Consider the following 26,487-nt stretch of genomic DNA (forward strand, 5'->3'; position numbering starts at 1 on the left):
CACTTTTTCTTTTTCACCATAGGATTCCTTGGGCCTAGAATGGCGCCTACCTAGTCCTGATCCTATAACAGTTCCTTATCTCAGTCCTCTAGTGGTATGGAAAGAGCTAGAGAGCTTACTGGAAAATGAAGGAGATCATGCAATAACAGTGGCAGACTTTGTAGATCACCATCCTATTGTGTTCTGGAATTTGGTGTGGTATTTCAGGCGCTTGGACTTGCCCAGCAACTTACCAGGATTAATACTTTCTTCTGAGCACTGTAATAAAAACTCCAAGGTATGGAATCAGATAAGAAATACTGACATGTGAGGAATGCTTGTTTTCCCCTATAGGAAACAATTAGACAATGTGTCTTACAGTATGCCGAGCCCAGTCCTGAACTGGTAAAGAATGTGTCAGTTGGAGGAAAATATGCGTAACTTGGGCTCAGCAGTACTTGTGTGAGGTGTTTTAGCTTTTACTGGTCACACTGTCATTTGTGATCCTCAGCTACAGAGAAGAGAAATTTCTAATTGGTTTTATTAGTTTGATGACTAGGTGAGCAGGAGGAGGAGGAAGAGAGAGTTGGGGCTGTTCAGCCTGGAGAAGAGAAGGCTCAGGGGTGATCTTCCAGCAGCCTTCCAGTACTTGAAGGGGCTACAAGAAAGCTGGAGAGGGGCTTTGGACAAGGGTGTATAGTGACAGGACAAGGGGAAATGGCTTTAAACTGAAAGAGGGGAGATTTCGATTAGATCTAAGGAAGAAATTCTTCCCTCTGAGGATGGTGAGGCACTGGCACAGGTTGCCCAGAGAAGTTGTGGCTGCCCCATCCCTGGAAGTGTTCAAGGCCAGGTTGGATGAGGCTTTGAGCAACCTGGTGTAGTGGAGGGTGTCCCTGCCCATGGCAGGGGGGTTGGAACTAGATGACCTTTGAGGTCCCTTCCAACACAAACCATTCTGTGATTCTATGAAGTTACGATTTTAGAACTGTAGGAAGATGCACAAAACACTCATTTGCTACATCACTGGTATCCTGTTCAGATTTGGTTTTCTCTGGTTTTACAGCAGTTTCAATATTAAAGCTTTTAACTGCGAGGCCTATAGATTTGAAGATATATTTTAAATGCAGAAGTCCTGTGTCATGACCTCATAATAACATATCTTTATGTGTGCATTCTCCTGTTCAGATTCCGCGGAACTGTATGTCAGAGGACAGTAAATATGTTCTTATTCAGATGCTATGGGACAATATGAAATTGCATCAGGATCCAAGGCAGCCTCTGTATATTTTGTGGAATGCTCAGAGTAAGCTTTGTTTCTTGGTTTGTTTGTTTGTTTGTTTTTTTTTGTTGTGGTGGTGGTGTTTTGGTTTTTTTTAAAGAACAGTTTTCATTTTGAGAAACTGAAGAGAGAATGTGTTTTGAAAAAAGATCTCTGTGGCTAGTTTGTGCAAGATACGTAACTGGTTTTTGATCATACTACTTTTTGTCTTGCAGGTCAAAATCGCACTCTTTTGTTTGAGAGTGAGTGTTAAGTTCGGTGTCGCTATTCTGAGTTTGTGAGACTTGTTTTGGAAGGGAGGGAGGGTGGTTGTGTGTTCAGCAGTGAACTGCTTGCACAAGTTTCATTTTCCAGCATATTTGTTTCAAATCATTGACCAATGTCTCCAGTGGCTTTCTTCATTGGGAAGGGAGGAATAAGAGGGAATATGTTTCAGTGATACACTGAACTTATAGTGGCAGTTCATCCATTTAGCTGCTTTTCTTATTTTTAAATTTGCTTACTAAGAATTTTGTTGCCGGTGTTGGATCATATGCCTGAAAAGAGCTCGTGACCCATTACAGCTGCTGAGTTTTCTCTTATGTGCTTTTTTGTGTTTCCTTACGTTGATATTATTTTGACTTGATGTTTATTGTTCTTCACTGCATATATATGTCAACGTTTTCACAGTTTGCGTAGCTTTCCATCTTTTTTTAATAACTTGCTACGCAAATATATTTATTCTTACAGCATTTCTAATGTTTTTCAGCCCAGAAGTACCCAATGGTCCATTTATTGCAAAAAGATGATGATTCTTTTAATCAGGAGCTCTTGAGAAGTATGGTGAAAAGCATTAAGATGAATGATGTGTATGGACCAATGAGTCAAATATTGGAGAGATTGAACAAATGGCCACATATTAAAAGACAGCGGTAAGAGTACAAACATGCCTAACTGGAGCAAGCTTGGACAACAATAAGTGTATGAATTATATATCCATAGTTTATTAAAGAAAAAGCACTATTTTTCAGCAGTGTTCTCAAGTTTATCCCTCAGTCTGGTAAATATTTTTCTTTTTTTGTGAAAACTTTCACAAACTTGTTTTAGAAAAAAAATTGGAGAAAGTAATTTTTACTCTTTCCTCTCCCTGTCTTCTTTACAGCCACCTCTTTTTCTTCTTACTTATGAATGATGACAAATCAAGTAGGGAGTGTGTATATGTGTATATATTTCATTATTAAATGTTATATTAAATTTTTTTTTTATTCAAAAAACATCCACGTATTCCTAGGGTCCATGGGTAGATGTTTTTGTATATTTTTAGGTTTCCAGGAGGGTAAAAAAGGGGAGCTAAGAAGGGAGATTAAGTCTCATTTAGGAAGTTTTTTTTCCATTAGCAGTGGAATTAGTGAAGATAACTTCATATGAATTTGTGTGTTTCTTGCCTGACTTTACTGATTTTTAGTTGTAAGAAGATCTATAGTAGCCTTTTCAACAGCTAGAGCATTGAGAAGGTGTTTATTTGCTTGTCTGGCTACACGTTGAAGATAATGTAGAAATGCAAAAAAGCAAGCTGCTTACTTGCTTGAAATTTGGTGGGATTTGGTTAAGTGCCTTAAATGCATCCTTCACTCTGCATGCACTTAGGGCATCCACTGATGTGCTGGAAGGTGCCTCAGGGACCTTCCACGAGTCATGTCCATATGTGGGGAGTCCAGGGCATTCTCCAGAGGTCAGAAGCGACAAGGTTTTGGAGGTGGCAATCAGGAATTATTTAAAAAATAAGTGATGTTTGAATGCTTCAAGCTATTTTTAATATAGATTGTCTTGCGGTATATCATTGCAGTATATAAATTGACATTACTTTTTACAATTTCAGGAGCCTTTACAGAGAAATACTATTTCTTTCACTTGTTGCCCTAGGAAGAGATAACATTGATATAGGTAAGTTTTATAAATTATTCAAATAAGCACAGATGATGAATGTATGCAAACTAGTTTTTCAGCTTCCAAAAAAAAAAAAATATCTGTAGATTAGATGCGTGTGATTCTATGGTAAGTGCTGAATAAAAAGGACTTTACAGTTATTTCCTGCTGATAAGTGACTAGCTGTCATTATATTTGGGTTGTGCTTTTGAGCATGGTCTGTAGAGGGTTTTTTTTCTACTTACTTCTGCAGATGCTTTTGACAGAGAGTACAAAATGGCCTATGATCGTCTCACAGCTAATCAAGTGAAGAATACTTGTAATTGTGATAGACCACCAAGTACTGGAGTGATGGAATGCAGAAAGATTTTTGGAGAGCCATATCTTTAAATATACCTAGATAAAGAGGTGATATCTATGATGCATACCTGTGTAAAATAACCACTTCAGTCACAAGGAACATCTCAGTCTTCAGTGTTCAAGAGCGTATGTACGAACGCACTGTGGCAGAAGAACTTGGAAAAATTAGGCCTATCCACAGTTGTGGAAACGGACAGAGTTGTTTCCCTAACCCTTGTCCTTTCTGCAAAGCAATGTGTAGAAAGGAAGATTCTGAGCAAAATCAGTTGGTTAACTTGGGACAACACATTACAGTTCCCGTAAAAAAAATTAACAGGTGGACAGAAACAATGCACTGAAACTAATGTGAGCGAAGTAAATCCTTCAAAATCTATTGTTTACATAGAATATTCATGATGTTATGAAGAGCATACAAAGTTGTATTATACATATTTTAAATTGTTTATAGTAAGTTGATATTTTTTTAATTTTTTTAAATTACTGGAGTGAATTTTAAATGGACTTGCTGCATAAGCCATACAGTGCTTATTTTTTTTGCAGTACACTGCTATTTATAGTAACTTGTCCAGTTACTTTTTGGAGAGTGATTTGTTTTTAAAGCAGAATAGAAAACGTTAACCTTCACCTAGACAGCACTCTAGATACAGGATTTCTCTCATGCACACATGGAAAACATGTTACCACAGCAATCAGAAGGAAGGTATGGTAAACTTCTGTAAAACTCTACTAATGAACACACTGATGTCTCCGTAAAACACTTCTGTAGAAATCTCCTCCTCTTCCTCTCCTGTTCCCCCTGCTCCCTAGTAAAGAGAAACCGTATTGAAGAGGCCTACGGATTATTTTCTGGGATCAGTCCATCTCAGCTGTTGGCGTTTGTTCACGTGACCTCGTTACAGATGTAATACAAACCAAATGGCAGCCTGCCAGAAGTTCTTCACCAACATGCAGTGTTCAGAGTCTTGGTGGATGTGTTTGAAACACACTAAATACGACACGTACATAATGCTAATCCAAAGCTTTTAACTAAAGTAGATACAGCAAACTTGCTACAGGGAATATATGGGGAATGTAACTTATTGGGGCATATTGTGCATAGTTAAATGCACTTGGAATGTTTGGTCTCTATTTCACAGGCAAAACAACTTTTTCTTTTTATTTCTGTGAAGAAAAACGCTATGTCAGTCCTTGTGGTGGAGTCATGGCTTTTGACTCATGTTTTCTTGTTCTAGAGGTTTAAAAAAATGTTCTGTGCTCTCAGTCACATAGCAACTCCTCACCAGAAGGTAGGCTACAGAGAAAATGTCAGAAGTCTTGTATGGAGGTGGGAAAACAGACATTGAATTGTACAAAACACCCTAAACAAATTGAACCATGCTTTAACAAATAGCTTTATTTTAAGTAATCTTAATAGCTTTCCAATTCTAATTCCTTCTAGTTGTTGCTGTTAATAATACTTCTAAATATTAAGCTGTTACATTAGATCTTACCTTTTTGTCTGCCTACCAGCAGGTGTTTTTTTAAAATCTCTTTAATTTGTGAATGTAATAATACAGCAATATTTAGTTAGGCAGAAAGGAGAACTTTAAAGCTCACGTTTATTTTATTAAATGAAATAGAGTGAGCATCTTAGAGGCTTAAATGAGAAGTAATGCTGCTATGAAGCTCTATGTAACCTCCTGCCAGGCCTCTGTAAAGTAGTAAGAAGATGCTGCCCTAAGGAGAAAGGATTTAAAATTTGTAGAGCTGCAGGTATATGCTGATGCTAATTGCAAGATGCAGTCTTGTTGGATACAGCTTTCATTGGGTAATACCTCTTCTCTAATTTGCTGCTAATTATGTAGCTGACCTTTTTGAAAGTATCCCCCCCACCCTGAGGTAGAGCTAGCAATGCTACACATACCAACGTTTTTCACATTTAATTTATTTTAACAATTTGTGATGCTCTCTTTTGTACTGCCACGCTTGTAAAGTATTCCTCATGCATGAAATACAGCTACTTTTTTCACCCAGCTAGGTGGTGAACAGTGTATCAGTGTAGGGTGGATACATACCCCCTTCATTCTTCTGAACTATTGTGAAAAACACCGGGTTATTTTTTAACATACTCATTGTAAGTACCTGTTAGTGTGCATGTGTGCTCTGCTCTGTACAGTAAGTACACTGTATTGACCAAGTAAAAGTTGCATACAGTAGTTGCTGTGTACATAAACTCATACATGTCTGTGCTGTGTGTAGTAACGTTCCTAGCTCTGTGCAGTTCTGTTTCCCATGTCATTTACCACTTGGGGCAGCCACTGTTGTATAGGACCTTCAAGCCATGAAGGAGGGCAAATGCTTTTTCCAGAGCTGCCGTGGTGTGTTAGAGGTACGTGGCTATGAAGGAAGCTTGGCACTGCCTGGTTTAGCCTGGCAGAAGCGACTGAGCCTGGTCTCTGACCCCCTCTCACTCACGAGGACACAACACTGCTAGCACAGGAGTAGGTGCAACGCTTGTAATACGTGACCCGCTTTCTCCATTCTAGTCCCAGCTTCATTGTTAGCACTTCCAACTGTCCTCAGGCTTATAAAGCCAACGAGTTTGCCACTGCATTCAAATATCACCAGTCTTGCCAGTGTTACCAGAAGAGTATATACTGTACCCTGGAAAGGATTGTATGCGCCTCCTCCAGACAAACAATCTTACTGTGTTCTTGCATCCCCAGCGTGGCACTCCTGAAACATTGCTGATGTTCACTTGGGTGTGCTTTTAAATTACTAGATCATGTAGTAGCTCATCAAGTGAAATCATTATACTTAATGAGTTGTTTTATAAAGTCTGTTGCAAGTCAGTCCACTGTAGAAATACTATAATAAAATATCGTCGGAATAGTGATATACTCTTAAGTGGGAAATTTTCCTCATTCAAGTCATGATGTTCAAAATGTAAGTCCTGAGGTGCATAATTTTTAAGCATCTTACAACTCAGTGTTGAAACAGTTTTCAAATCTCGCTGTCCTTTATTAGTAAAGCAATTTGAGTATATTTTCCAATAGCGCAAAGATGGATAAATAAAATATTTGAGACATATTTTCAATTTAAAGTTTTGTATGAACTGAATTTTCTCCTTTTGTGTACTAAATAATGCTTATGTCAAAAACCTTAGAAACAAAGGTTTTACATTTGCAGTGCAATATATATTTTGCTTTACTTATGGTTCCACTGGAATAATTACTGGAGATGAAATACTGAAATGTGAATAGAAATTGTGCTGTTTCTCTGACACTGCTAACTATTTCCCATTTTGAGAAGGTTTGCTGTTGGTATAGTTACAGCCTAATGAATTAGACTTCCACTGGCAAATTAAATGATTTGTACCCCATGAAAGAGAAAATTCCTGCGTGTCAAATCTTTGTGTAACAAATGGGAGATGCAAATAGGAATAGAGCGGGGTATTTCTGGATATTATCTCACTGGGATTTTAAAAATGGTACTTTGTTAGTCTGCAAGCAGCACTTTTTAAATGAATGGTTGTAGATTTGTAAATATGTAATGTTTAAATTTTATTTACCAAAAAACAGTATGTTGGATGTTTGCTTTGGTTTGTAGTTCCTTTAAAATATGCAAAGTCAGTGTTCACAATGTTAAGGGTTTTTTTTTTTTTCTGTCTCATCCAAAAAAGAAGTTTTACAGTGAGTCAATAAAAAGCTTAAAATATTTCTGATTATTTTCATTAACGTTTTATGAGATGGATTGGAGGGGCAGAAATGTCTGTGACTCTGAACTGCATTGTTTGCTCACCGAAGGCGTTGGTAACAATAAACCTTTCGGGTTTGTTGATGATGTCAGCGGCATTCTTTCCTAGCGGTTATGTAGAAGACAGTGCTAACAACAACAATTAGTGCTGGATACAATCATCTGTAAATTTCAGAGATTAGTGGCAGGATGAAAACAAAGCTCAAGCAGTTCATCTTCTTGTAGTATTTCTGATTCCTGGGTTTTAGTTTTTATTAGTGGTAACGTGATATTCTAACCCCAGATCTGTTTAGTGTTGTAGATCTGTATGACATCACACTGGTACTGGTGGCACCTAGTGTGAATTTTAGGGATTGTATTGCAAGATTAGATACAGAATCAAAAGGAGCTGTATGGATAGCTTTCAGGATTGCTCCACAACTCAAATCCTGTGTTCTTCTGCATGCAAAATAATTCTTACTGCTTTGCTTTTTTTCTTGAAAACCTTAGTATTACATTTCCCCCAGTCTTCAGTGGCCCAGCAAAAAGCACTTCCTCCGAAGCGCATCGCGTGTTCCGTCTGCACTTCCCTGGAGGTACGTGCAGCGTACCAGGTGTGGATGCTTCATGGTGGCATTCACTGAAAGGATGGAAACTACCTTTGCACGGGGAAGTCATGGCAAGCCAGCTGCAGCACAGACCTCGGCAGCTGTGTCATACCAGCTTTTCCACCAACACCACCAATGGATATTGGTCACTCCATTATCTGATCCTTCCTCATCCTAAAGAAAACCAGTAGAGGCTGACATACCACTTGAGAATTATTTTTATTTTTTTTAGTATGTTAAAGGTGTGTTATTCTCAGTAAGTTTGTTACAATTCTGGTTGCTTTTTTCAGTAGACCAATTGCTACCTTAAACCCCTTTTGATTTTGATGCGTGCTTACGTACATCTTGAAGTGTCCGGATGTCATACAGATACTGGGCAGGATATTATCTTGTCTTCTAACATGACACTGATGATCAAAAACACAAAGTAAAGAGCAAACATAGTGAGCCCCAGCAGCTTGTTCATTTTCCACTTACATACAGCGATGGAGATAATCACAAACAGGAGCATGAGAAAAAGGAGAACGATCGCACAGAACAAACCGTTGCTACTGACTGCAACTGGACTGAGCCCATTGAAGACAGAATAAAGGAACCAAGGAACTGGCAAGCTGCAAGTAAAGGAAAAGTAACTGAAATAAATGTTTTAAAGCAGTTCATTTTCTGCATCATAACTAAGCAATTTTTCCAAACTCTTGCAGAAAAAAAAAAAGCGTGATTGCATTCAGTATAACTCGGCATAAATCTAAAATTGATGTTCTTCGTGTCAAAAATTGCATTTGGAGAATACTTGCACTATCACAATGCAATCCAAGAATCTAAAAGGGTTTTAAAAGCAATACCTATGAATTAAGTATCTCAGCATGCTGTAATAAAGAAGTCAGTCCTGATGCTTTATTGATGAAAAAGGTACAGGCACAGATACTGAGCCTGACTGCACAGGGTCTGAATGTCGACTGCCTCGAAAAAATCAGTGATTCTCTGTGGATTCAGAATTAGGTGAAGATGGTGCTGCTTCTGGTTTGAGCTACGGACCATTATTTTAAACTGCAGAACAATGACCTGAAATAGGTGAATTAATATCCAATCTGCTCTGCTAAATTAAAAAAATCTCTCTTTCCTGGCTAGGTTAGGTTTAAAAAAAAAAAAAAAAAAGTAACTGGTTGTCCAGCTGTTCTTCATTTAATTACAGCTAAAATGGAATTAATTAAGACCTTGTTTGGAATAAAACCAGCCTGTTTTGTATTTCAGAATAAATGTATCTTTTAGCACTGAGCTAATACTCACCCGACAGTGATATCGAAGATATTGCTGCCTACAGAACTGGAGACTGCCATGTCACCCAAGCCTTTCCGTGCAACGATGACACTGGTGATGAGGTCAGGGATTGATGTTCCTGCTGCCAGGATGGTTAACCCCATAATTTCCTCGGATATCCCAATTGTTTCACCAACCTAATAAACATAAAGAAAGTCAGGTGGGGCTGTTAGTTTTGGAACATGGAATTTAATTGCTCTGTGCAGTCTTTTAGGTTTCAGGCCATATTTGAGTTAAAATATTTTAATGGCCTTAAACATAGTAGTGGTTTTTTCTGCTTTATAGGATAAAAAGTTAAATTTCATAGCATATGTTGATCTTGGATTTGCTCTATAGCGTAGGGCGTCTGAGCAGTGTTGCCAAGACAGAAAGTCAAGTCAGCTACAGCACAACTCTTCTGTCCTAAGTTCACCTCTTCTGGATGTCTCTTCCCTTTCCCTCTCCAAACTTAACATCAGCTATGAATAGCCAAAAGCTTGGGAAGTGACAGTCCTTGGATTTATGGCCTGATCAGCTCTACATCAGCTGTACTGTGAATGTGTGATATGTCACTAAATACAAACTGTGGGCCTGGCTTTACGAGATGTGAAGTATTATTTCCCAGAAAACCAGCTGAACATTAAGCGAATGGGAGTTGAGATCATTTAGCAGCTTCCAGAATCAGAACCTGTATTTTCCTAGAATTTTAATTAGGTAAGGGATAATTATCTCCTGCACAGAAGCATTCATCAATGAAAAGGCAGTATTAAGATAAATCTTGATGGCACTTTTCCTTTCACTGATGCACAAATTCCCCTGGAAGCTCTCAAAAAAAGAACGACTCTTTGTCAAATCGAAAAGAATGAAATTGAAAATTCCCTTTTGGGTTCTAACAAAACAAAATTTCTACTGTTTTGATGGATGACTGCAGCTGTAATTCATCAGATAAAATGCCCCAGTGATGCTGTTCCCTCTCTCTCTGTCTGCTTGTTCTGAAATGGTCTCATTTGCAGAGAGAAAATAAACCCCTCACCTGGTGAGCCCACCACACCATGAGGTAAGAGAACACAGCAATCCAGATGATGGATCCAAAAAACGTGATGACAAAGAATTTTTTGGAGTCCTGTTAAAATCAAGTTGGAAAAGAAAAACGTGGAAAAGTTTCAGGAACGTTAACAATCCCCAGTGAGAATTACTCACTGCAAGAGGCTTCACTGCAATCAATTGCTTTAACATGGACCCTGATCTCTCTAATTGTATTTACTTTTCGTCAACTTAATTAGATGACCAATAGTTGCTAGTCTTTTGTGATTTATTAAATTAAGTCTCTGGAAATCTGCTATGCTGCAGCTGGGGCTCCTGTCCCGCTCCCTGCAGCATTAACAGCACTTTGAGTATGCAAAAACTCTGGACATGGAAAAATAGAACAGGGGCCTCTTGCCAAGAGGAAATCTATAGCTCAGTTAATGAGTCCAGTAGCAGAAGGAAGATAAGATTCTTACGGGGTTTCTAACATCAGGCATAGTGCTCCAGAGAGGGAAGACAATGGGAAAGAGGAAAAGGTAAATTGCTTGTTTTTTCCTGGTTTCTGGCCATTCAAGAGATAACGGCTCGTTGTTTTCATCATCATCTGTGCTGTCATCATCGCTGTCTTCCTCACTCTCAGAGCTGCTGTCTTCCGAGGTATCGCTGTCTGAAGAGGACTGTAGATCAGGGGACAAAAAAAAAAAATCCACCATGTTTTCACACTAACAAGGAGCTGCACAGCGGTTCTTTACCATGGCCTTGGCACAAATCACACTTGGAATGCGGTGGAGGGTCTTGTTGTGGGACAAAACCCAGGTACACCCTGTCTCAGTGCCTGTGTATTATGTGAACTAATATCTTTCAGTTAATTAGAACCAACTTTTAGACGGGTTTTGACACAAATGGAACATTTACTGTCTCTTTGAAAACCTTTCCTCATCAGAACAGCCAAATTACATCAATTGAAGATTGATTAGGGTAACAAAACAGAAACATGTACCGGTGAACACGGAACAGACAGGTACTCGGATCTTCCCTTACTCGGAGTAGCCCACTGTCCTCAGAAAAGTCATCTGAGGAGGAAATACTGTACGGTATCAGTTGGTGTCATGTTTTGGACCTGGTTTTTGTTTGCGAGCTGAAATGTTCCAGCTAACACATTAATACAGCTCGTCGCTACACAAACTCTATTTTAGTTGCCAGTTACGGGAGATAGGCTGGGTCCTATCCCGAGAGCTCCAGAGAGGGAAGAAGGGAAACGCGTGTGAAGCCCGGTCTGGGCTGAGCGCTCGTTGCCGGTGATGCTGGTTTCGATACCTGCCCGCCCTGCGGGGCGGCTGTCTTCTCTTTGCCTTTGCTGGGGTCACAGTCACTGGCAGGAGTTACTCGAACGCTGCTTGGTGCCTTCTTTCGCTCTTCTGCTGAAAGCGATAAGGAGGAGAACTGGTTTCAGTCATCTTAGGGTCAAGTGGTCCCCTCCCCTTCCCCTTGACCAGCAGGAAGGTTTGAGCTTCCTACAAGAGCATGTGGAGTTCCATGTTGAACCCGGTCTGGCTGCCTAGGTGTTCTGTTTGTCCTCTCTGGATTGTGATTAGTAAAAGCCTGGCAGAATCTGGCCCACCCGATGCAGAGTGATCCCTTGGTGCTCCTATGACCTTCCATCTGAAACTGCTCTAAGAGGCCCATGTGTAACGACAGGGAAATGCTGATCATCTGATCTACAACTGACGAGCGTTTCCTGGTTTCAGTCTGGATTCTGAAGATCTGATTAGAGCAATCTGTAAGAGCCACAAAGGATGCAAAGCTTTGCTTCCCCTTTTTTTCCTAGTAGAGCACGGCATTCTCCAGGGAACTGATACTCTTTGAGGCTTCTGAGAAATGACTGTCACGCGCTGCCAGACTTTAATCCCTAATCCTTTGGTAGGTGTTCAAACACGAAAATGCTGACACCACAAGGATGTAACTGCCATGTCCTCTGTGCTGTTCCTGTATTAACCTGCGTAGCCAGGAGGGACGCAGAAACCTGGGCAGAGCAGCGTAGAAACACAGATAACACAGCGCAGAGGTGCGAGGGAGTGCCTGGCGCTCTGCTCGGGCACAGCGAGGGCCCTTCTCAGGCTGCTGAAAAGGGTTAAGGGATTCCCCTCCACGTAGCCAAGCCTGTCAAGTCAGTGGGATCGTGTTATGCCATGGATTGTACCAGGATGGGGCATTATAGGGTATCTTATCCTCAACTGGTTCAGCTGACCCAGTACAGTGCCTCACAGCTGCTCTAGGGAGCAAGTCTGGAGGGGAGATTGTCAGAAATGTATGTTTTCAGTGAGTGTCATCTGGGCTTTCTGAAACCAGGCCTTAAGAGAGTCCACCTGGGATACCTTCAGCCCAAAGTGGGAGACAGAACAATCCTGCTTTTGGAATGTGCAGAGCTCTATCTATGCACCAACAAAGTTTGCGAAACGTGTCAGGGAGTGAAAATTCATAGTTCAATGAAGTCAATGAGGGGTTGATAACTCTCTCTGAGAACTTACTCATTTCTTAACCGGTATTTTCCTCAAATTTGGTCTCATTCACGTGAGTGAGGCTCAATGTTATGAGGCACTCGGGTGACTGCTGGGCCACAGCAGTGCTCTTGGGGAGGTGGGACCTTCCACACAAAAGTTTGCTTCTTTTTCAAAACCTCCAGCCCCGCTGGCAGCACAGACCCATGTCACAGACCACAGCTGCTCAGAAAGCCTGTGCATATCAGTAGTGACACAGAAAAGCCAAAAACTGTTAAAAGGGAGGATGCCCAGACCCTTAGAATTGTAATGGGGAAAGTCGATGCAACTTTTTTCTCTGGAGGAATCCTTCGTGCTCTTCAGCAAGTGTGCCAAATTTCTGAGCTAAAATGACGGAACTTTGTTGTAACGAACACTCATTTGCAGGGTCTATCACAGATCAGCAGCATCGCAGCGACCAACCGCTGTCTGTAATGGCCTGATGTCCCTTCTTCCACCCTCCTGGTTGCAGTTTGCGCTACATCCTGGTGGCACATTCTGTTTGGATCCTACCTCACTAACCACTCCTGGACTCCTGTGGGGATGACTTTTATTGCCCACTGTTCATGTACATCGATTGGTTTCTGCTGCGTTATTAAAGCAGCGATCTGTGACCAGTAATAACAGAAAAATTGTGTTCTTGGGCAGCCCTTGGGTGTTGAGTGCCTGGAAGGAGAGGGATCGTGGTGCAAAACAAGGCAAACAGCGCCGACTCTTCTTGCACTCACCTTCTGGCTTCGATCCTTGCCCAGCTGGAGTCTCCACTTTGGCCGTGGCCATGTTGCTCAGGATGTCAACCCTGTCTTTAAATTTTGCTGTGGATGAGAAAGACGCATTCAGCAGCAGCTGCCAGCTATGCGAAGCCCCCCGTTACCTGCCTCCCCCCAACACACACACACTCTCTTGCCCCGTCCCTCTTGCATGGATCGCAGCCAACACTGACTTCTGAGTTGTCTTTCTGGCTGCGGCCCCAGGTTTTGGCTGCTGATAGTTGATCATAGCTGTTATATTTAAATGCTCAGTACCATGGCAATTCTGCCAACGATTTAATGTAACTAATACTTTCATATTTAAAAGAGAACCTAGGGGGAAGGGAAATCCATTCCAGTCCAGTAACACAGGGGATATCCGTGCTTCATGGGAAGCAAATGCAGAAAGAGGAGTTTTGATGCAATATTGTTTGGTTTGCAAAGGACTGTTGATTTTTTTCAGGTTAGATTACATGCAAGCTAAAAATGACACCTTCCTTCTGCCATGTGGCTGTCGAAGAGGCTGTACTGTGCTGCTTGCAGCCTGGTGACCCGGTGGTAAGGAATAATAAAAACCTTTTATGTTCCAGTTATCTGGAAAAAGATTGATCTCTCTTAGTATATGCGACCGTGTTCTCTGCTGGAATTGATCTAAATTCCTGATGTCCAGGTTCAACATGGCCCAGGCTACCCCAGAGATTATCTTCACCAGTGCAGTGTCCAGTACTGTATGTCTGGGACTGGTGAGGACTTCTTCCACTGTAAACCATGCTCTGCTCAGCTGAGCTGCTTTATCACTGTCTTACAGTGAACTATGAAGAGTGTGGTGTCTCCGTAGTTAGGTGTTGTGCTCAAATATCTGAACTCCTGCTCTCATGGGTAGCGAGCAAGTCATTGGCTCAAAGAAAAGCCTCATTTTGCTCTAACCTCCATCCTCTGTCGAGCTGCCTACCCCATGACTAAGCTGAGAGTCTCAGGGTTTGCACACGGACAGTAGCCACAAGAAATTGGCCATGCTACGCTGGGCTTGTGTGTGGGACTGTAAATTAATTTCCTCTGAAAGTTTTATTGCACTGATTTAATCTACTGTGCTGTTGACTGTGCACCCAGAACGTGCTGTTGTCATTCGCCTCAAGGGCAGGACCCTGTCACCTTATTCATCCCTGTGGTACCGAGTTAATAGAAACAGCAGATGTACCGTTCTGAGCTGAACCTCATGAAAATCAGTAGACTCTGATGTATGTCCAATAGTTGGGACTGGCTCAGACTTTAAGGCCTCTGGGGATGAGTCCTATTCTGGTGAGACTCCTCTCACTGTCTGGTAGAAACATTTTTCACCAACTGGGATTTCGGCTGAACCCTGGAATGGCTGGACAGGGATGAAACATTGAGCTCTTCTCCTTTGAAAGGCTGGCTGGGACTAAAAAGCTTGACTCTTCCATGCTCCTTGGCAATGTTGAGGCCTGCCAGAGGGGATGTGAAGCACTTTGCTTCATTCCCCCTCTGCTGATGCTAAGCACAAGCACACCCATGGGTGCAGGGCAACGAAGAGGTGACCTTTTGCTCCGAGTCTCCTCTAACCGCTGGGCAACGCATCTTTTCTGTTCAGCTTTTCCCAGAAGCTGTTGCAAAAGCTTCTGTCAGCAGGGTGAGGGCGGTCAGGCGAAAGAGATTATATAAATTCAAGCTCCTGGCTTCCTGCCCTCACCTAGGCTGCAGGCTAGGACCGCCGAGCCGAGCAGAGCCTGCGAGAGCATCTCTCTCTCAGGATAAACAGATTAGGTCCAGCCCACTATCCTGTTCTCATGAGATCAGCCTCATGTAAAAAGGGTGTTCATTCCTCTGACACACACCTCATGCAGGATGGGCTGGCACTGGAGGAAGAGCTGGCTGTAAGCTGGCCCCATGTGCAGGTCAGCACGGGGAGGAAGGATAGGTGCCAGCCGGGGCATTAGCCGAGCGGGGCAGCGCGCTCGCCCCGCAGGATGCGCAACCACCACTGGAAACTCTCTGACCCCTCACATGGGACGTGCCTGTGCCCAGGGGCCCTGGGATGCTCTTCAGGAAGATTCCTGTCCTATGGATTGACAGCACTCAGGCTGGATTGAAGGTGGCAGATGAGCTTCTACTTTGAGTTTGGCTCTTACGTTTAGTTAATTCTTTGGCTCTCGTATTTCATCTAACAGGATTAGTTTACAACACGAACAGCAGGAAGGATTTTTTTTTTCTTTAAAATTTGGCAGGAATCTGGAGGATTTGGAGATTCTGCTGTCTAAAAGCAGAAGTAAAAAAAAAAATCTCATTATTCCTTTTGCCCCTTTGTACCATTATTCTCTTAAGTGGTTGAATGCTAATGGAGCAAGGAGAGACTGTAGCTGCCTTCAGTCTTCTCTCCCAACTCTGGCCTGCACTGCCTGCTGCTCCATTCTGATCTAATTTCCAGACTCATTAGCTTGTTTTCTGGGGCATACTGAGAGTAGACAGCTCTGACAACCTTGCTGCTGCAGCCTTTTTCCACACTCAAAAGTAAAAGCAGGCTTCTGTCTTCGTCCCTGTATGACTAGAGTTGAAAGAACAATCCAATAGTAAGACTAGAGGTTCGGAAATGTGGGGGTTCCTCAGTCTTTCCAAAATCCTTGTTGCCTTTAATTCCCCAACAATTCCCCCGGTGTATAGCTGGAAGATGTTGAAAAGATCTCATGCTCTGCTTCTACAGAGTTTCAGAGAAAGTAGGGAAAAGCCTAAAGTTGCTAGAAATTCCTCATTTTTTTTAAAAAAAAGGCACGTTGAACATAAAAGCTTCTGTCAAAAAAATAATTCAAGATGCAATGTAAATGTTAGAACTTCTAAAATAAAACACCTAGTCTCCTGTAGACAGAGAAAAGGTCTTAACTAATGATCCCTTCCTAATACAAAAAGAAAAAATAAACATTCTGAACTTAATCCACTGTTCAAATGAGGAATTTCGTTTCGCTCAAGGGTGTTGCATTAGGAACAGTGAAACAAAGTTTGTATTTCAGACTTAGACTTTATTTCTAAGACCTCTGCCTCTGGCAGGTCGTTTTGGAGGCCCAGTGCCGGCAGTTTTTCCACATTTTGGATTCTTGCTGCCCTGAAACCACTTCTCTGCTGCCCAAATAAAATGCAACTGCAGCATAAAGAAGGAAACCCTGCAGAGATCCCGATTTCAGTAGGTTGAGTTAGGAACTGCTGAGCAATAGCTGGCAACCTTTTTCTTTTGTAGAGTGTTCTTTCCCACAGCCTCTAAGTGCTGATGCTACAGGCATTGGCAAGAAGGAACAAGGACCCTTGAGGAAAGAAAAATTGCTTTGGGATCATCTTTTATGTTGCAACCTCATTACAGAAATGTATCCGGTACAGACAGTGCTGCACACACTGTAAAGAGAAGGACTTTGCTGGCGGTCGGTGGGAACCAGGCGCCCAGCTGCCCCGAGGGCTCACACAAAGGCTGAGCTTGCACCCCTGATACGCCTTGGCGGGTTCAAATCCTTTTTCAGAGTCACTTCATCTTTTCGGCCAAGATCCTCGAGGCATTTAGGTTTCTCAGTCTATTCGTAAATGATTCCTTTTTTTCCAGACTCCCTTTTCTTTAGGTATGAATTTATCAGGGTTAGAAATGTCTCCTACGAGATACAGAGGACCCGGGACACCGGCTCCTTGATTTTGAGCGCTGTGCTGCTGTAGTATCAGTAACTTTCTTCACTGTTATCTTTTCTAAGGAGCTGCCTTTGTTCTGGCACTGTTGAGTGGAACAGGCATGTACCTGGGGCAGAGGTTTTGCCCTTAAATCAGTGGGTTTATTATAGCAAAGAAATAATAACCTTTTGGAAAGACTGAAGCCCATCCTCGCATCGTCCCTGCTGGGACTATTAGACTCGCTCAAGTACCTATGGTCACACTCCCATCTAGTGGCTGCCAGATACTGAGGCAGCAACTCGCATTCTGCCTGGCTGAAACGAGAGGGGAAATTGTCTTTCCCAGAAGATCCAAACTGCACCCTCAGCCCTGTTTATCCAATATTCACGAGTTGTGGTAATAACAGCCTCTTTAGCAACGCCAGCAGCTTACAACTGCATTAAACCCTCCCAGCAGTGTATTCTAGGCTGACCTGGCTGGGGCAGCCCTGGAGCACTTTCCTTGCCCTGGGCTGGCATCCTTGGGACCCTGCAAGTTCTGCTGAGGTCCCAGGGTTTCACCAAGCTGAGGACACCAGCCCTGGGGTGGACAAACACTGCACAGAGACATGTAGAGGTGCAGGAAGGATGAGAAGGTGCTGGAGAGCCTCTGAGTGGCAGCAGTCCCTCAAGTCTGGTACCTTCTGATGCTGATGGCAACGGCATGTCCTCTTGTAAGTTTTTGGTTTTATCCTCGTGCTGTTGATACCACCTTTTGAGGGGGACAGGAGGCAAGGGCAGTAGAACAAACCCTAATGAGTCTGGTTCATGTTAGGCTGCTGTTAATAACATGATGGGTACCTTCACTAAAATCTAGCCAAGTGGACACTTATTTGCCTTGCTGTCCTTATCAAGCCTCCTTTGTTCCCTCAATCAGTTTACGTAGCTGGGATTTTGATCTGGAGAGTCCTTTTTGTAACCTCTGTGATAGACACGAGAGGTGTTGATCTGCTTAGCTTCAATCTCTCTTTGAATGGACAACAGATAATCTCTTTAGAACAAGTAGGGCAGTGGCGGGGCAGGGCAGGTGCTGAGCTAGGAAAGAAAATCTAAACAAAAATACCCGTCTTTTTTTCACATGCTTCACGATTTCTTGGAAAATAAACCTCCACACTCTGTTTCTGTTAAAGTTGACACAAAGCAGCACATTAAAAGTTTGTGTACAAAGACTCTGTCGGAGATGTGACTTCCCTGCACCCTGGGCAGTTTAAAAGAAGGTGTCTTAGTCCTGAGCTGATCAGCCCTTGGCCATGGGGAGCTGGCCCATGGCCTGCAAAGTGCTGTGGGCTCAGTTTACCATGGCAGCGAGGAGGCTGCAGTGTTGCAGATGAGCTTTTAGAGGTGCTCAGTGCTGGTCTAAATCAAGTAGGGATTGGCTTAACCATCGTAATTGGAACCTGCTGTGTGTTTCAGATCTCAGCTGGGATTTTAAGCACTGTCAACAAGATAATTCTTCAAGGGTTTTAACTTTTTTTTCATCTTCTTCAGGTTTATGCCTTGTGAGGGGCTGTGTGCACAGCTGGGGAGGTGTATGGGCAATGAGCTCTCCCTGTGATCATTTTTCCCACCACAAATGAGACTTGACAGGCCGAGCAGCTCTTTCTCAAACATTTAGTCAGCATTGAATGCTGCTGTTCCGAGGCTGGGATGAGGTCTGAGCTAAGAAGAGGCAGGAAGATGGGACACGCTATGAGATGGAGAAAGCCTGTAACTCCTGTTTGCTGCTCCTGTTGTCAGAGGGACAGCAGAAGATGGGGGGGCTGCAGTGACCACCTCTGCTCGCAGGGACCCCAGCAGCAGCAGCTGCTCCACATGCCCTCATCCCCCCTCAAGAAGCAGCACAGCTGCCACCGCAGCAGCAACCAGTTTGGCACAGGCAAAGTACATACGGCAGGGCCAAAATGTGAGGTGTTTGTCCTTGCTAGCCATGCGACCTGAAGAGGCACATCCCACCGTGGCAGAGCTCCCTCCACCTAACCTGGGCTGCGGTACTCAGAGCTGCATTTCAAGGACGAGCTGCTGATCCCCGACACACAGCGGCTGTATTCCCAGTTAAACTGCTCTGCGCTCAGGGCTGCCAACCCCGCTCCCTCCGATGAGGAGCAACCACTCACCTTCTGTCAGGGGGTCCAGGGTGTGGATCATGAGTTGGAAGATGGTGCTGCGCATTTGAGAGTTGTGCAGGGAGGCTGAGCTGCTGCCGCGCTGTAAGGCCGACGCAGGCTATGGGAAGGGACAACGCGGCAGTCAATAGCAGTTTCCTCCTCAAAACATCTCCACCGTTGGCTCGCCCCTGCCCTGGGGATGCGTTTGCAGGGAGGCTGATCTCCCCAACCCAAGGAGCATGGATTTTGAACAGCCTTTGCATTCAAGTTCACAGGATGGCTGTCAGGACTGACCATTCATGGCAAGAGACGTGCTCTCGAGACACCATGTCCTTAGATAACGGGCTCACATGGGCTTAGCACCAATACAGTGTTATTATAAATTATGGCAATCAAAGCATGCTGTGCTTCTAATCATAATCCTTTTAGTAACTGTGGAGATCTATATGCTGTTACAAAGCTACGCTCATATCAGGTGTGCTGATTTAAACTCAAAAGCTCTGGTGCTCTGTGCTTATAGTCAACACCTGAGTCCTAATGAGCTTTTAACTGAACATTAATTAGTACAGGTCGGTTAAGTGCTAACATCTGTCATGTCACGTACATATGCAGCCACTGCATGAGACAGGCCTCTCTGTGCAACGTCTGGCCAGCCATGGGGAAGAGAAAGGGTCAGCAATTTAACCAGGAGCAGAGGAACGAGCTCTTCAGTATTTGCTGTGGGGAAGGACAGACCCTACCAGCATCTGCTGTGGGAGCTTGGGAGGAAAACTAGCCATGAAGCCAGGTAGGAAAAGTCATGCTCTGAATTTTTCTGTGCCTGTTTAAAGCATAGAATGAATAGCACTCTGCTAGTCGAATCCACTTGGGGAGCTTGAGCTGTCTCTTAATTTTTATTAAAATTCCTTTGAGGACACAACTCGGCCAGATGTCCTCTTAAGTAAGCTGTGGGTGTTGTGCCAAGCGTGGCTGGTTATTTGCACAAAGTAGGATTTGGTCCAGGTCTCTTTGCACAGAAGTTAACATCTTTATTCATGACCTGACATAGGGAGGGGTTCAAAATTTGTATTTTGAATGACTTCAGATCAGCATTAGACCTACCTGCAGCTTCCTGCCATCTGCTGGCTTCTTTGTTCCATCATCTGCAACTGCCTCAGTGCTTTTCTGCATGCAAGCAAGAACAAAAACGATTGAACACCACTACCACTTCAACCTGATTTTTCAGGATATAATGATAGCTCTTCAGGCTACTGCCTGTGAGAAAGTGGGACAGCTAATATAAATGGCTGTGCATGGCATGAAAGAGCCAAAGCCATGTGCTCTCCTTAAAAACGTGTGGTCTCCAAGAGAAACAGGATTCTACCCACAGCTCCTCTGTGAGGATGTAGGTACCTGGAGGTGCACTCAAATGGCCTCTACCATCTGATTCCTGTAGATATAGGCAGCCCCAGATTTCATCCCCAAACATCTGTATCCTGACTCATTTTCCAGCAGAGGCAGAGTGAATGTGCAAAGGGGTATTTTTTTTCCAGCGATCACCATTACTTTCCATATACCTTATTTATTTCTTCTAAGGGTTAGGTCCAGCGACTCTCTGTCATGCTACTATATGCTAGTGAGGGTTCTCTGTAAACTTAAAATGCAGGGATTTTTTCCTTCAATCTGAAGGTTTGAATTCAATTCATGATGATTGGTAATGTCTACAGTGATGTATATGTACAGCTGCAGTATCTTGCACAAGTATTCCACTGGAATGCAAAACATGAGCTTTCAGGACTCCCAGCTTTGAGCCCTGGCTGAAAGACAGACCAGGAGGAGAAAAGAAAAGCACTTTCTTGATTCTGCACCACTTCAACTGTCCTCACCTCTCCTTCTTTCTTTCTGTAAATTATGTAGAGGGCCGAGACCAGAAAGGGTAAAGCATCCTTGAGTGCCAGTGACACACATCTGACTAGTAAAGCATGACAATGCCAGAGGACAATTTGAAATCTAATGGTCTCTGCTCGACAGTCAGCAGTAGCACAGGTCAAGAAGACAAAGAGGCAGCAGGAAAGTTGGAGAGAGATGGAGGAGGAAGAAGTGGGCAGGCACACTCAAGAAGACTAAGCCTCAAGTGTTCTGGAGACCAAGTCCTGGCCAGATCTGCTAGTCTGAAAGGGTAATTGCCTCTGGGGAAGCCTTTTGTGTAAGCAGTCAAGTCTTCCTTCCAAAGACAATGAGTGGAGGGCCCTGGTCTCAAATCTGTAGGATGTAGTTACAGGCACAAACCTCCCTGTCTGGGCACCAGTGGCATACAGAATGGTGTCTCTGAGCACACACAGCTGTGGTCAGTGCTGGGAAATGGGATTTGGGCACTTCCATCTTGTTGCCAAATGCTGATCGGGAGGGGTGGCAGTGGGTTGCTAAAGGCTGCCAGATCCCTTTCTATCCTGCAGATTGGGTAACCAGTGATACCACTAGTGTCCCAGTGACACACCCAGCCTCAGAATGGGAAAAAATTTCCTCCAACATCTCTCAGCTGCAAGAGGCTTGAACAGCACCTCTTAACAGAAGCCTCTTTCCTTCTGCTTAACACAGAATTGTCCAATCATGTTCCCAGACTAACCATTTTTTCCTGCAAGCGTTTTTTTTGGAAATTCCTTTACAACAACCAAGTGAGCAAAATCCCAAGCGTGTCTTTGAAAGTACACGATCGACCACAACTGATATATTTAGCAACGCAAGGGCAGAACTCCCTTTTAGTGGTGTTCTCTAATTTCTTAGAATCTCTACTATCTAAATTGCGTTTCCCTCTTTTTATAACCCTAATTATTGACCAGTACCTGTATTCTGAGGTTTGAATACAGGCTTTGTGAAGGAGATGGAGTGTTTCTTGGTGGTTTATGCTAGAACAAATTATTTCCAACTCGCCCTCTGAACAATAAGGACACCAACCTTCTGTATACGCTCTGCTGATGCTGCCTGCACAGCATTTAGCTTCTTGTTCAGCTCCTGCTTCACCCATTGTTCTAGGTACACGTTCTGCTTCATAGCAAATACGTATGTGGCATAGGCAGTCAGTAAAAGGAGGCTTTCCCACCAATCAATGACACTGTCTAGGAAAAACAGGATGAGCATCAGTAAGTCTACAATGTAGAATGAGATGTCTCTAAATAAGGGCCACCATGTCAGGTGGAGTATCTCCCTTGAGAAGAGGGCACAGGTGCCAATGACAAAGAGGATATTAAACACTGCTGAGCCCACAATGGTACCGATGCCCACATTGCTGTGTGAGATGAAGACACCTATGAGGGAGGTGAAGAGTTCTGGTGCTGATCCACCTGCTGCCATGAAGGTGGCTCCAGCCACATCTTCAGAGATCTGCAACTTCTCTGTGATCACTCCCAAAGCGGGGACAAAATACTCATCACACACTATGGCCAAGGCCACAAATACGTACATCATGCCAAAGATGTGAAGTGCAACCCACCCTTGCCTGCGTTCTTCCACACTGAATAGGTCCTGGGGATATTCTCCTTTGGACTCGTACGGTGGTGTTTCATCTGGGTAGCTTTTGCTGGCATTTTCTTGCTCTGGTGTTGAATCCACTGATGTAGTGATGTGCACAGTTGGCTCAGGATCCACATAAACACAGTGCCTTATTTTGGGTACTGCTGTGACATTGCCTGTTATGGCAGTTTTGTTGCTGGAGAGGTCCCTGGAGGTCACTTTCACAGGGTCCATGGGTTGGGGCGCTGTGTGTGGTGCTGGAAGGGCATAGTGGCTGAACTGGAGCTGATAGAGAGAAAGGACCAACACTATGGCAAGCAAGAAAAAGATTCGGTTCCGTTGTAGCCGCCTTCTCCGTGGCAAATGCATTTCCTAATGGTTCAAAATCAGAGCCGTGTCCAGAAGCCACTGAAGACTTCTCTCGATCAGCAGTTTGTGCTTATATCCACCATTGGAGTTTCTAGTTGATCTTGAGCATCAGGAGTGAAACTGCATAACTCAAAGCGTAGAATCCTGCAAAAGAATATCCAGCATAAACACCAAGGTACTGTAACTTCCCACCGTGTGAGTAACAGTACTTCACTGGCTGCATTTCTATTTTTCAATAAAAAGAAATGGACTTAAAGGACGACTTAAATGAGATTTAGATTCAGGCTTCAGTATCTCTTTTTTTTTTTTTTTAACAACTGTAGGCTATGCTGATTAATAATCATGGCTTTGGCTTAATATAGAAAGGAGTTGGCTGAGACAGCCCAGTCTGAGCTGAATTCTGATTCCTCCTAACACCCATATCCAGGAGCTATTAAGGTTTGTGTTTTTCTTTGCGTTCAGTTATTATTCTGTAACATTAACAATTGCGTCCGTGTTCTGCAGGAGGAGAGGACATGGCTTCTGTCAAGCAACCTACCTTAAACTGCTAGAAAAGATGATGCTCTGAAGATGAGATCACACTGTCAAAACCTCCCTCCAAACAGGTCAGTTCCTCACCTAAGTAACCTCAGCAGGAGGATGAAAAGTGCTTGATAGTTCCCAGTGATGCTGCTCCGTGGCTCCCCAGCCCTGCGCTCCCCCAGAATACAAACTGAGCAGTGGTGAGCTGCTGTCTTTCAGTTGGAGAAGAGCAGGAGGAAGACTTGGTTCCAGTAAAACTGAGGGTGCTGAATCTCCATTTGTTTCTATGACTACATCTTTTCAAGCCTTTCTGTAGAAATCAGAAAGTGGCGAAGTGGAGTTGTAAACATACATTTTATTAGGGGGCAATTAGCATAACTCGCATAATTGTTTGAACAGCGTGGAGAGAGAGAGAAATCGCAAATGCCAGAGTGACAGATCCTGCAGCTCTGAGAGTATGGACACAGTGATTTGGGGCTGGACAGTTTACCCTTCAGCACCAGTTGAATGTTTTACCTTACAACATTGCTCTTCACGGATTATTTTTTTTTTCCCCAGAGTGGGAATGTTACATTACTTATGAGCTGGATGTGAACCACAGTTTTGTAAGCCATTCTCAGATAAGCTCTTCATGCAAGTTAGCATGCACTTACCCTCTTGCATAACACCCATTGAAGTAATCAGCCTAAATTTCCTGCAAGACAGGCATTATTACTTCTGCTAAACAGTTGGGAGGATCACTAAGGCAACAGTAACAGAGGGTCATGGGAGTACCTAGATAAACAGGTGATATAAGCTTCGCTTCTCATATGTAAAGAGAACATGAACATGCATATGGCAGGATTGCATAATACAGTACATTTAACAAATTGCACATTATTAGAACGTAACTCCTCCTACTAAAGATGAGAGCAAAAAGAATGACAGAACAGAAGATGTATGTACCCTCCTATTTAAACAGTTTTTAATTCTCTGCTCCAAAATGAGCTGCTTAAAAGACCTTGCGCAAGCAGAAACATATCAAAAGCTATGATCAACCATAAGAGCTCTTCAGCCTTTCAAAATACCTGACCATCAGCCTCTTTGTTCCTCCAGTCTTGTAATTTTAGCAGTTCTTTTCCAGAGTGCATTGCCTCTTACAGGCCAACTCCTGATCAACTCCTTTCTCACTGTCTCAGTTACAAGAGGTCTGAAGCAATCATATGGACCTCCACGGCTTACCTTCCCAAGACACTGTCCAAGAGGAAGAGGAGTACCAACGGTTGAGCGTCGTGCTGGAGGCTTCTTTGACACTTAACAGCCAGCTGGGAGATGCTGTTGCAGAGAGAGGCAGATGAAAATGATCCCATTCTCATGATGCCTCCGCTAGCAGAGTTCTAATACAAGAGAGGGTCAGGTGTGAAGGACATATTACTGGAGGAATAGCCAATCCAGTTTAATATCTGCAGTACCTAAGGAGATTAAACAGTATTGTATAGATTTGGGTCTATCTCTAAAGCCAATATCTTTGTCTGCTGCTACGGGTTATTCTCAGTATGAGGACAGACGATTATCTCCATTGCAAACCACCAGATGAAAGCACCAACTGCAAGACGTATCATTCTCACGGCAGCTGTGGAGGTAAATCACAACGTTCCTCTGCATGGAGTGGTGGCAACTTGCACATAGCTTGCTTCTGAGGCATCTTGCCCCGCTGACAGGCCAGACAGCAGCTCTGTGGCCTTTGCCACCATATGAACCCACTTTAACAATGCCAGAGGGAGCTGTCTCCCCTCTCCTGGAAAAATCCCTTGGCTCCTGCACCAGGATCACCAAGGTGGAGGGATGCTGCAGGGCCCAAGGGCAACCTGAGGGTGATGTCCATAACTGTTTGGTACCCAGAGGCATTGGTATGATGCAGCTCCACAAAGGAAGGAGTAACGGCAGCCCTGACCAAAGATTTAATGCTTATAAAATTCCGCTCAGCAGATGGATCACAGGGGAATTAGAAAATGAGGACGTGGTAATTTGAAATCAAACTGTTGTCTGAAGGGGCGGTTTTGCAGGGATACATCCACGCTTCGCGATGGAGTTTACTGAATCCCCCGTCCTCGCTCTGCTGCGTACAGAACCGGGAGCCGGAGGCTCTCTGGCCAACTGGAACGCTTTCCCCTAAATTCTTCTCTAGGTACAGCAGTTTGGTGGTTGTTTTTGTTGAGTGTGGTGTTTGTTGTTTTTGGTTTTTTTTAATCATGGCAGAACTTTTCCACAATACAGGCATCTAACCGAACTGCTTTCCCTAATATATGCAGTATCGCAGGCTTCTCCCGCATTTACTGCTGAAAACATCGTTTCTCCCGTGGCCGCCGGCCGGGATCCCCGGTGCGGATCCCGTGCGGACCCCGGCCCTTCCCGCCCGGCCGCGGCGCGCCGGGGGGACGCTTTCCGCGACGGACCCATGGCGGCGCGGCGGGCCGGCGGTGAGCCGCACCACTTCCCTTCCTCCGCTCGCCTGGCGCCCTTCTCGCCCACCGGAACACCCCGGGGGCTGCCCCTCAGCCCCCGCCGAGGAGGAGGAGGGCTGGGGAGGAAGCGCCGGCTCCGTGCCGGCGGCCCCCGCGCCTCTCCGCGGCCCCTTCCGTCGCGCTCGCCGATTCCAGGCCTTTCCCGCGGGTGGGATGCGCTGCGTGCGGTTCGGGAGCTGATTAACCCGCAGTCAGGCTGGCTTTCTGCGGGGCAGGAGGGTGATTGCGGCTCCCCGTGCTGTGGGGTGGGTGCGAGCGGGCGCCATGCGTCGCCTCGGAACTTTCGTGATCATAATGTGGCTTTTTCCTTCCCCCGGCGTGCAGCGGCTCGGTGTTCTCCGCGGCGG

The 26,487-nt window shown here is 44.1% G+C and overlaps 2 protein-coding genes across 9 annotated transcripts in view; one reads left to right on the forward strand and one right to left on the reverse strand.

Annotated features, from left to right (window-relative positions):
• Positions 1–7,222, forward strand: part of DENND4A (DENN domain containing 4A) — a 55,933-nt gene extending 48,711 nt beyond the window's left edge. For 4 of the 6 annotated variants that reach the window (XM_086620357.1, XM_086620360.1, XM_086620356.1 and 1 more), the window contains 6 exons: positions 23–277; positions 1,168–1,285; positions 1,477–1,503; positions 2,010–2,172; positions 3,120–3,184; positions 3,420–7,222. In XM_086620357.1, coding sequence (XP_086476483.1) covers positions 23–277; positions 1,168–1,285; positions 1,477–1,503; positions 2,010–2,172; positions 3,120–3,184; positions 3,420–3,556 — 765 coding nt within the window. In that variant the 3' untranslated portion in view covers positions 3,557–7,222. Of the gene's footprint in view, positions 1–22; positions 278–1,167; positions 1,286–1,476; positions 1,504–2,009; positions 2,173–3,119; positions 3,185–3,419 lie in introns of those variants that run through there. The other 2 variants (XM_086620361.1, XM_086620362.1) reach the window with 2 other exon arrangements.
• A 987-nt stretch (positions 7,223–8,209) lies between these two features.
• On the reverse strand, positions 8,210–23,114 carry SLC24A1 (solute carrier family 24 member 1). 3 transcript variants are annotated; one of them, XM_086620281.1, is made up of 9 exons: positions 22,191–23,114; positions 20,358–20,420; positions 19,266–19,374; positions 13,436–13,522; positions 11,476–11,585; positions 10,647–10,847; positions 10,178–10,267; positions 9,136–9,302; positions 8,210–8,459 (listed from the first exon to the last, which is right to left on the reverse strand). In XM_086620281.1, the coding sequence occupies exons 1-9, from the start codon at positions 23,112–23,114 to the stop codon at positions 8,210–8,212; spliced, it is 2,001 nt and encodes a 666-aa protein (XP_086476407.1). The 3 variants fall into 3 exon arrangements, with proteins under 3 accessions (XP_086476407.1, XP_086476408.1, XP_009989946.2); XM_086620282.1 differs by having other exon boundaries at positions 11,488–11,588; XM_009991644.2 differs by having other exon boundaries at positions 11,488–11,591.
• Positions 23,115–26,487: the final 3,373 nt, after the last annotated feature.

The sequence above is a fragment of the Tauraco erythrolophus genome, chromosome 14, assembly GCF_009769465.1.
Source record: "Tauraco erythrolophus isolate bTauEry1 chromosome 14, bTauEry1.pri, whole genome shotgun sequence".
NCBI classification, from domain to species: Eukaryota; Metazoa; Chordata; class Aves; order Musophagiformes; family Musophagidae; genus Tauraco; species Tauraco erythrolophus.